Source organism: Phanerochaete carnosa (assembly GCF_000300595.1).
Source record: "Phanerochaete carnosa HHB-10118-sp unplaced genomic scaffold PHACAscaffold_7, whole genome shotgun sequence".
NCBI lineage: Eukaryota > Fungi > Basidiomycota > Agaricomycetes > Polyporales > Phanerochaetaceae > Phanerochaete > Phanerochaete carnosa.
In genome coordinates this window covers 2,011,579-2,021,485 of record NW_006767634.1, presented here as the reverse complement: position 1 = coordinate 2,021,485, position 9,907 = coordinate 2,011,579, and the positions used below count along the sequence as shown (strand labels likewise).

The following is a 9,907-nucleotide window of genomic DNA, read 5'->3' as shown; positions in this document are numbered from 1 at the left end:
AATATGCAACCGCTGGAGCTTCGAGGTGTGTAGGTACAGCAAGGAAGGCCGATGCGTAGCCAAGGTCGTCCAAGAGCCAGAAGGGACTGTAATCTTCAAGGACAAGTGGGACGTACTCCGCTAGGGAAAGAACACAGGATTCTCCACAGCCCCTCAATTCACACCTTCTCCGTTCTCCACGTTACCAATCCCGCCCATCGTATCCGCAGAGTCGGAGGTACCGCTGACCGTAGTCTCCATGCACTATCACTGCGATGGGTTGAGCACAGCCGTCAGCCCCTGGAGTATGCAGTAGCTGGTTTTGTCATATTCTGCTCTCTGAAATGAAAAATATTCGTTCACATAACGAGGATGTGGCGACATGAAATGTAGCAAAGTGGTGAGTACTGAGTGCAGAGTCTGCAGATGTGGCCGGGGGTTGTATACGGGCGTCTATCAACAACTTTGTGGCGTCGACACTTTCAGAATCTCCTAGCTGATGAGTCTGGGGCTACACTACGGGCATGAGCTAATTTTAGATCACCTGAAATGTCCTAGTCAAGCCATCAAAACTGTTTCATTTTCGAAGGCTTAACCGGGGCTTTCTGGTGTCCCAAAATGATAGATTTGCTACCACTTTTGTAGCCATTTGCGGTGCAGGAAAATGATAAATTTTGTGTAGCCTGAAATGAACCTGAAATGACTGAATATGACTACATTTCAGTATGGCAAAGAGTTCATGTTTCAGGAGACTTTGTGGTGCATTTCAGGACATCTGAAAGAACATATGTAGAAATCATTTCCGCCTCATGTTTGCAATGAGGAAAGGTCCGGGCAAGGAAAACTTTTGATGGTCCTGAAATTGCCATTTCTGATGGATTCTGAAGCTATTTTATGAGCTAGAAGACTTTTACTTGAGATAAGTCAGAAACATCCTAGAAATGTACTATAAATTTTCCATAAATGGTAATTTTAGGACCATCAAAAGTTTTCCTTGCCTGGACCTTTCCTCATTGCAAACATGAGGCGGAAATGATTTCTACATATGTTCTTTCAGATGTCCTGAAATGCGCCACAAAGTCTCCTGAAACATGAACTCTTTGCTGTACTGAAATGTAGTCATATTCAGTCATTTCAGGTTCATTTCAGGCTACACAAAATTTATCATTTTCCTGCACCGCAAATGGCTACAAAAGTGGTAGCAAATCTATCATTTTGGGACACCAGAAAGCCCCGGTTAAGCCTTCGAAAATGAAACAGTTTTGATAGCTTGACCAGGACATTTCAGGTGATCTAAAATTAGCTCATGCCCGTAGTGAACGTCTCTGGTCGTGGACAATGCTGAAGATCTCCGCGGTGATCGCCGAGCACTAACGAAACAGACCGATAAGAAAGGTCCCGTTGTCCTTGACCGGAACAGCCATGCCATCACAGACCTCACATCCGCATTGCTGGAGACTGTTTGGCAATTCACTTACTCAACAAGCATTAGAGCCTGCCTCTCCTTTAGTTCCTGTCTGCGGGCTGTGTGGCGCTGAACTCGTAGTGGTAATCTCCCTCAGTGAGCAGTATCTGTGCTCGATCTGCCCCTCCCCCCCTCCCTTCAAGGAATCTTTCACGAATCCCCCCTCCACAGCAATCGTGTACCTGATTCTATAAGAGACAAGCATATCTTTCAGAGGTACATGCGCTGTTATGTTGTACAGCCTCATTCAATCTTCCCGGTGCCGCATCTCGGCGAAAGCAATGTGCGATGGCATTGCGCATGCATGACCCACATCGAACCCCTTCAAAGCACCGTGGCTTTTTCCACCATGCACAGCTATTCATGGCCTCGTGTCTGTCCGCCGTACTTGCTCACTCCGCAAGCTACGGCCGCTGGGCAATAGCTCCACGGGCGCGACGACGCCACCGCTGCTCCAAGATGAATGGACCCTGAATGGAAAATCAGCACGCCACAATAGCTAAATCTTATTCATGCTCGTGATATAAAGATCACACTCCACTCGCCCCCTACTGCAGTCCAGTCTTAGCCTCTCTACTACTACCGACACGCCAGCCGCTAAGATGACTATCGTGACCCTTCAAACACGGTTTGCGCCTTTATTTCTTGCGCCGTAGCCATAGACTGAGCTATACGCACTTTGATAGTTCCACCTCGTTTGCTACCGTGGGTCGGCTTGACCCCAAAGCGACGATACATGAGCAGAACGAGGCTCAGGTTCGAGACCACGATGATTTCGTGGTACGATGTCCCAAGTCTTAGGTAACCTCATGTACTGATTCCCTTTCCACCTTCCAGCTCTCGGTGTCCCGCCATGCTGTGTCGGAGTTCCTACGAAGGACAGGCCTGCCTGTGCCCGTTGTGAACACCATCTCCGATAACACAGTCGCTACACGCGTTCGCGCTATTATCGCAGACTGGGACTTCGGTGGCATCTCCACCGACCGTGTCCGCCGCCACACCGCCACAGGAATTGGCATGGCGACGACGACGTTTGGCCACAACCACCCCGACACCCAGGTGCACATCGCGCTCTTCACAACCCTGGGCCTGTGCGTCGACGACCTCGAGGTCGACTCGGCCGCACTCGCTGAGTTTGTCGATCGACTCCAGACGGGCAGGGCACAATTGCATCCTGTGCTCGAGCTGCTCGCCGACGCTGTGCGCCGAATGCCCGAGTTCTTCCACCCGTACGCGGCAACGGCAATCCTGATCGGGACCGTGCACCATATCAATTGCACGCTGTTCGAGAAGCAGACAGACAGTGCACCGCTCCATCCCGTGGCCTTGCCGTATGTCTTGTACAAGCGCGCGAGAAACAGTGCCGGCGAGGTCTATTCGGCGTTTGTCTGGGACAAGTTCAACTTCCCAGACATATCGGCGCATATCCAGGTCACCCCGTACGTGCCTTCCGCTCTCATGTTACTATTTCCCCCATCCTCACCGATCGCGTAGGGAGACGATGACCTACCTGGATTATGCCAAGTCAGTGCATCACTGCTCCCGCTCTCCCGCTGCTGTCCTCGTGCTAATCATACTCCAGTGACATCCTGTCGTTCTACAAGGAAGAGATGGCCGGCGAGCGGCACAACTTCGTGCACGATCGTGCGCGTGTCATGGGAAAGGACGTAAAGACGGTGCTGTCGGACATCCTGGACGAGGTTGTCGGTGCTGTCGAGCGCGCCAGGAAGATCCTGCAAGGTGAGAAGGAGCGTGAGACGTGGGAGAAGTTCCTGGCGGGCTACGTTGCGTATCACTTCCTCTCGCCGCGCTACGAGCTTGAGCAGCTCACCGATGCCGCCGCAGCGTGAGCAGCTGCTGGTCATCTCGAAGTGCTGTCAGCTCGATATTCATAGATTTTCTGACGCGACCTCCTCTTGTGGATCCTAGACATGTATACAGTCTGGAATATGCATCCTACCTTGATACGCCGTCGCGGAGTGCTGTCATCTCGGTATTCATAGATTTTGGCAAGTGATGCACAGCTACAGATGTACGTGTGCATGGTTGCGACTGCTCCGCAGGGGTACATAGATATTTTATTGCATTTACCAGAGAACTCGGGATAATCTACCGCAGCATCCTCGGTATATTCGAAACCAGATAATCGCATACATACAGCACGGCGCACTCTAATCTACGTGCCCCGTTCATGCGTTTGGCGGAAAGAATGAGGTGTGTGAGTCTAGCCAGACGTGCTTAACAGTTCCTCCAGCTTGTAGCGAGGAATCATGGAGTGAAATGCCACATATCCCATCACATGGCTCTCCCATGCTTGCCTCTCCTGCTCGCCTTCTAAGATTTCTCGGCCTCTGTTGACGGCATCCACAGCGTCTTCGAGTGTGTCCATCAGGGTCGCTTCGATATCCTTGCTAGTTACATAAGCACGATCATGGATGAAGTTGTCCTTCTCGCCGACAAGTTCTACCTTGTAGAGGGAGCACAGATCACTGAAAAACCAGTGTCAGAAAGTGCTGCTCTAACAGACACTGAAAATTGAACGTTACATCAGGAAAATCTCCGGGTGTTGGAGGCGTCTTGGATTGGATGACATGCCTTAGTCTGCCTTAGGCGTTGTTGAGACCTGTCTTGGAGGTGTTACCCAACATCATCAAGGTACCCAAGGCATGTCGGTCCGATCCTAAGACGCACAAGCGACGTCAAGACATTTGGACATTTTCCTGATGTACTTGACGAGGACGGAAATCGCAGTCGTCTCACTAGGTGAGTAGAGCTTAGCATGTTACTTTCCAGGAGGTTAAATATACGTACGGCATCACCTGAATATAACTAGACACGTCGGGGAAGTGTGTCTTATCCCAGATGCAGTAGGAGTATCCCTCGCCGATCCCGTTGCGGGCGCGCTTGTACAGCGGATAAGTACCCACGGGCTGAAGGATGCAGATTCATGGACTTTGTCTCCCTGTCGACCAATTTACAGGCAATAAATTGCACGGTACCGGTGACGATGGCGGTGGCGCCATAGGGGTGGAAGAATTCATGCATTTGACGAATGTTATCCGCGAGCAAGTCAAGCAACGGGTGAAGCTGCTCGCGATCGACGTGGAATCGTCCGGCAAACTCAGCGAGGGCGTCGTAATCGTCGATGCAGACGCATAGCGCAGTCCACAGGGCAATATGGACCTGTGTCTCGACGGGAGTGTGTCTGTGCGCCATCTTCGCGATATCAATCCCAGTGATGAGACTGTGTTCGAGGCGGTTAGGAGACACGCCACCGAGATTCTATGTCTGGACTTCGGCGCGTGCGAGCTTGTTGACCTCACCGCCGAAAACCGACGAATCAAAGCTGGACAGCGGGATTCCTGTTCGGTGCAAGAACTCTTTCAACCCCCGCCGAAGAGCCTTCTACCTCCGACCAAACTCGAAGGATTATTGCAGGCTCATACTGAGACAAGCGGCGCATTCAGTGAGTCCGATCAGCTCTCACAGATATACACTGATAGGACAACAAACCTTTACATGATACATACGATGGGTGTATATGCTCATAAACGAAGCATTCTGCTCCCAATACGACAAAACGAGCCTCACCCGGCGCGCTAGGCACGCACTGGTGCTCAAGCGCTCAAGCTCAAGCTCAGGCGCCATATCCCATCAAGGGCCAAAAGGCAAAGATGTAGTCGCGGCCAATGCTCGTGACACCTCAGCGCGGTCCGGTGTTGTTGTGAATGGAATCGCGCAGGCGGGGGATTCACGAGTAATCAAAGATAAATTCCTAGAATAATGCTACGTGTCCTTATATAGCTTATCTACTTCCTAATATATTCAGTCCAATACTATGTACGCTGAGGAAGCTGAGACTAAGGGAAACACAGCGGGGAGTGAAAGGGCGCCAGAGCCGAGTGCGCTCTGCGCGCGTCATATCTAAATCTGGTAAGAGGGTGATGACATCATAGGGTGGCAGGTTTCAATGGTACTCCAGCTGAAACCTGCCAACCACGTGACCGTGAGAAAACGCCTCAGTACAACAGGTGTCTTCGGGGTCTCAGCCGGACGATTGAAGCGTCCGAAAAGCGCTGGATTGGTCTGCGACACCGACGCGGATTATGTAAGGGTTGCTGAAGCACGCAACCTATTTTCCCAACGCTATGCTTGCTATGTTCCGTAGACCTTCCCAGCAGACTGATACGTGCCTGCTGCGGACGCAGTACTGTAGCTTATACGACAGATATCTACGTCTCAGCACATCGGAAAACCTGCTCAAAACCTCATCAAGTCGTAACGCTGAAAATGCTCAGAAAAATGCTTTATGACTTGATAACGACCACACGACGGTTTCTCGGAGATGACACTGGCAGATGCTTGTTTTCCTAATCTTGCTTACGTAGGCAACGTCTCCCGATAACTTACCTGCACCAGCCGCCTATTGATCTCTAGTGATCTCCCGGCGCTCGTCAGCATCGTCCGCACTTTGTTCGCTCACCTGACAATTCAAAAGCTCTGCTCGAATGGGAACTCTTAGAGACGTCGCGTTATGAGCCCTTCTCTCTGTGCCTCGTCGGCAGCTAGGCGCACGGCAATAAAATTTTCGGGGATTCGCCGACGGCTTCGCGGGCGCGTGCCAAGGGTCTTCAAACTTCGGGGGTTTCAAGTTGTACCATGAACGGAGCTACAACCCGTACAGCGCAAAGTTTGTCTCCCTCGAGCCAATTTTCGGTGTGAGCGGATGCTTCCCCCACCAGCACGCTTCGCTGCTCCTACCCAAGCGGCGTCTCCTGCTCCATACTCCAGAACTTTAATTATGCTTATCTGCGCATGCATCTCCACTGCACCTGGTGTCTTCCAGCGACTGAGCAATACATTTGGATAGATGATGTGCGAGTCGGTATCGGCCTCCGTCCGGCGCACGCCATCCTTCAATTCATTAGGAATTTGACGATGCACGCATGCTCTGTAACACTCCGTTGCAGATTTGTCTTGCTCGGATTAGTAGAAGGCTGTGAAGAAGCGATATGTCGCGAGCAGCGCGCACAATTTGCATAAGGGTCGTGTGGAAGATCCAATGTGGTATGTCTCGAAGTAGATTCGAAGTTATCTGGAGAAATTTGACGGCCACTGTACAGAACAGAATCTGTCATTGTCTGTTATTTTGCAAACATGTTAGTAAAGTTGCCCATGATATGGGCTAGACATTAAAATTGACCCTGGGACATGTCAGACAATAAATGGCACGGCACCTTAGGGCGACTTTCGTCCCCTACTGAAGAAGGAACAGCTCCGAAAACATGCGGGCCAGAGCTCTCGTCACCTCGGCCATCTTTGTTATAATCTCTATATCGCGCCGAACGGTCTGAAAACACGATATGGCACCTTCTCAGCTGTCAAGGTATCCTTCGAAGGCTTCTGCGCATTAATAGCCGGCAGTCTGACCCTACAAATCCAGCAGTGTACAGAAGAGTTTTGAAACGCAGCGTAGGGCTTAGAATCATGGGTTATCCGCCAGCAGAACAGATTGCCAGCGTACCGATTGGGGGAAAGTCCAAGATACGGCCGTATGGCAGGATTGGCCTTTGCTGCGGTAGAGCTGGGCAAAGTACCGTCGTCTCGTGTGTTGGCTCGTACGAACCGGGGAAGACAGGCCCTGGGACGTCCAAGTGGTCTAGATACCTGCACATGTGCAGTCGCATACCATCAGTCTCCGGGTATATTGTGGAAAAACTATAATCTGGGAGGCCGTCTAGTCTGTCGATGCTACACCATCTCGTCGTTTAAGGGATTTATCAACTTCAAGATATCGACAAAAGTTGTCGGGCGGCAAGGAGATGTCCCTCAATGACGTAACTTCCTTCAGCGCGAGATGTACAAGTACAAGCTATGGACTCATTATGGACTTAAGAATGATCTGCGCAGCCCATCCAAATGCTTTAAGTGGGATCGCTTCTGCCGTCCTCCTACCTCCGTCTTAGCCACCGAGAGAGCTATCAGAAGTAGGATAAATCAGTGCCGAACAGATGAAAGTACAGCTCATCGTACCCGCGGCCCAAGCCTGAACTTAATAATTATTTCTTGGGCGTTGCCTTGAGTAAGCGTCGACAGGAATTCGGCGGTGCGCTCTTCACTCCAGCCACCCCCGACTTCGCTCAGAAGCAAGGCAACGAACTTTTTCTGTCCCAGACTGGCGGGTTTTTGCCTCCACCATGCAGCCTTGAGCAATCTGCGAGAATAATAAACCATGACGAGTCAAAGTACTGTTACAGTCGGAGATACGTACGGCTGCAGCCTCCGCTCTGCCTTTACACTTGCGTCAGATCGTTCGATGGCCTCTTGCAGCGTTTTTACTTCGAAAAGCAGCTTCCACTGCACGCCCTTGCCCTGTATAATGCGTGTCTTCCACACCTGAAACTTCACTCCGGGGGCTAAACGGCGTCAGATACGCGGGAGTGAACAAACTAGTGCCGATCCGAACGCACCTTCGCTGGTCCGAACGGCTTGCACGTGAACGTATCCCGAGTCCATACAACTCAAGACATAAAGATCATCGCCGCAATCAACCCATGCTAGAGAGCTATACCGGCGAACTATAGATACAGCCCTTGCGAAAGAAATTGTATTGTCGTATTCAGCGAAGTTAAGTGACTTGATTTAGATTAGTGCGAATGTCATCAGCTGGAACGATAGTAACCTTACTTGCGGTCGAATCGCATTCGAGATTTGCCTTTTTGGAGACTGTCCAGTCTCCCGCTCCGATAACTCTTCAGCAGATTTATCTAGGAGAATATATGCGGTGAAAATGGGATTCGCAGCTACCATGATAGGCACACCTTCAATAACTTCCGCTAGGTCAATCCCGAAAAGGCTCGAAATTGATACTACCCCTCGTGCGCGGTCCGCGGTGTCAGCGAAGTCAATGATATGGCAGTCTTTCTTTCCTGTTTCATGCGACTGACGAGTTCCGCGTCCAAGCTATTGACGGCATTACCAATCAGATGAGCAGAGAAATGTGTGGGACCCGAAGATTACAAGCGCACCATCTGCCTGAACAATGCGTGTGACTGGGTCGGCCTCGCAAGCATTATACAGTCGATGTTCGGTATGTCGGCGCCCTCAGTAAGGATTACTGCTTGACTCGTGAGCTGAGAAAGGCAGAGTTTCCGCGGAAACTCACAGACGTTGAGCAGTACGGGGATTTGACCATTCCGAAAGGCGTCGAGCAATTCCTGACGCTTCTCTGTTGACATGCCACTATGAATGTACTCTGCATCGACTCCGGCCACGCGAAATGCACTGGTAAGCGCCTTGAGATGCTCAACATTAACGCAGAACACCAGAGTCGATTTCCTATTCGCTAGAATCTGTCGTGAAATGATGCGGGCTAAGGCAGATGATATGAATGCGAACCAGCCCGTTTAAGCCAAGTGTCTACAACCAGTTGGTTCATCTCTGGCGTGTTCATGGTACGGGCAAGACTGTTGGAGATGAAGTCGCCGCTCCGCTTGCTGACTGGAATGGTGTTCAGGTTTAGATTGCCCCGAGCTACCGTGAAGCGCATGTTACACAGCCTAGGCGAGCGTCACTACACCAATACATGAGAAATGAGACAGATACTGCACCATCCCGCCTTGATCATATCCAAAAATTCCAGGTGGTAAACCATACGCTCAAATACCGAGGCAAGACCCACGCCATCGAGCCTCGACCATGTCGCAGAAAAGCCGATGATTGGAATGGAGATGTGGGGTCGAACCAACGTCCCCGTGCCGACTGAGTCGACATTTGGATGAAAATTTGACAAAATGCGGCGATAGCTGCTCCTGTGTAAGGGCGCGGAAAGATAAGAGGAAAAACATCACAGCATACGAAGATGAAGTTGCATGGTGAGCCTCGTCCACTACTATCGCCTTCAATGTTCGCGGATCATACGCTGAGAGCCTGTCTGGTTTCACCAACGACTGGTAGGTTGCCACCGTCCTATTTCAGCCGCGCCGTGAGTGGCTCGATATCGAGAATACGATTAATAAAAGCGTACAGATCTGCATGGGGAGACGCCCTCTTAGAGCCTTGATCGACCGCGATATGCAAATGCGGGAAGAGTTTCCTGGCCTGTAATACCGTTTGGCGGGCGAGCTCAACGCTGTTGACGATAACTAGGGAACGTGTCGCATCTGGGTTCGCAGTAGGGGGTGTGATGCGCGAGAGTAGTAATGTTAGGAAGACAACTGTCTTGCCGGAACCGGTAGGCAGAGACACGGCAATGGGTGACTCCCCGGACGCAAGCGCGTTGGTGCATGCCTGGAGCGCGTCCTCCTGATAATCTCTCAACTTCACGCCGAGAGGAGGCGGTCTGGTGCTGAGCCCGCGGACAAACACTAATCGGCCTAAAGCGAGCCTCATCCAAGCGAACGCGGCAAGATTAGATGGAGGTTAGGTGGAGGTTAGGTGCAATCCTTTCTGAACCCATGTTGG

At 51.1% G+C, this 9,907-nt stretch overlaps 4 protein-coding genes across 4 annotated transcripts; 1 reads left to right on the top strand and 3 right to left on the bottom strand.

Moving 5' to 3' along the window:
• Nucleotides 1-2,281: 2,281 nt before the first annotated feature.
• Nucleotides 2,282-3,416, top strand: PHACADRAFT_148203 (uncharacterized protein). The gene is made up of 3 exons (XM_007398182.1): nucleotides 2,282-2,883; nucleotides 2,939-2,968; nucleotides 3,027-3,416. Exons 1-3 carry the CDS (start codon nucleotides 2,462-2,464, stop codon nucleotides 3,292-3,294), a joined length of 720 nt encoding a protein of 239 aa, XP_007398244.1. The 5' UTR covers nucleotides 2,282-2,461; the 3' UTR covers nucleotides 3,295-3,416.
• Nucleotides 3,417-3,630: 214 nt separating this feature from the next.
• PHACADRAFT_211235 (uncharacterized protein) lies at nucleotides 3,631-4,660 on the bottom strand (the record flags this gene model as incomplete). Its single annotated transcript, XM_007398181.1, has 4 exons — nucleotides 3,631-3,933; nucleotides 4,174-4,203; nucleotides 4,256-4,374; nucleotides 4,439-4,660. 4 exons carry the CDS (start codon nucleotides 4,658-4,660, stop codon nucleotides 3,669-3,671), a joined length of 636 nt encoding a protein of 211 aa, XP_007398243.1. The 3' UTR covers nucleotides 3,631-3,668.
• Nucleotides 4,661-7,468: 2,808 nt separating this feature from the next.
• Nucleotides 7,469-7,678, bottom strand: PHACADRAFT_163870 (uncharacterized protein; the record flags this gene model as incomplete). The annotated part of the gene is made up of 1 exon (XM_007398180.1): nucleotides 7,469-7,678. The coding sequence occupies one exon, from the start codon at nucleotides 7,676-7,678 to the stop codon at nucleotides 7,469-7,471; it is 210 nt and encodes a 69-aa protein (XP_007398242.1).
• Nucleotides 7,679-7,870: 192 nt separating this feature from the next.
• PHACADRAFT_99640 (uncharacterized protein) lies at nucleotides 7,871-9,835 on the bottom strand (the record flags this gene model as incomplete). The annotated part of the gene is made up of 8 exons (XM_007398179.1): nucleotides 7,871-8,080; nucleotides 8,132-8,407; nucleotides 8,473-8,561; nucleotides 8,610-8,789; nucleotides 8,843-9,003; nucleotides 9,055-9,249; nucleotides 9,302-9,412; nucleotides 9,471-9,835. 8 exons carry the CDS (start codon nucleotides 9,833-9,835, stop codon nucleotides 7,871-7,873), a joined length of 1,587 nt encoding a protein of 528 aa, XP_007398241.1.
• Nucleotides 9,836-9,907: the final 72 nt, after the last annotated feature.

Bases quoted from the DNA above. Each gene is read 5' to 3' on its own strand.
- PHACADRAFT_148203 (XM_007398182.1), top strand. From the start codon at position 2,462: ATGGCGACGACGACGTTTGGCCACAACCACCCCGACACCCAGGTGCAC. The intron at 2,884-2,938 runs GTACGTGCCTTC...CCGATCGCGTAG, and splicing joins GCGCATATCCAGGTCACCCC to GGAGACGATGACCTACCTGG. The intron at 2,969-3,026 runs GTCAGTGCATCA...ATCATACTCCAG, and splicing joins ACCTACCTGGATTATGCCAA to TGACATCCTGTCGTTCTACA.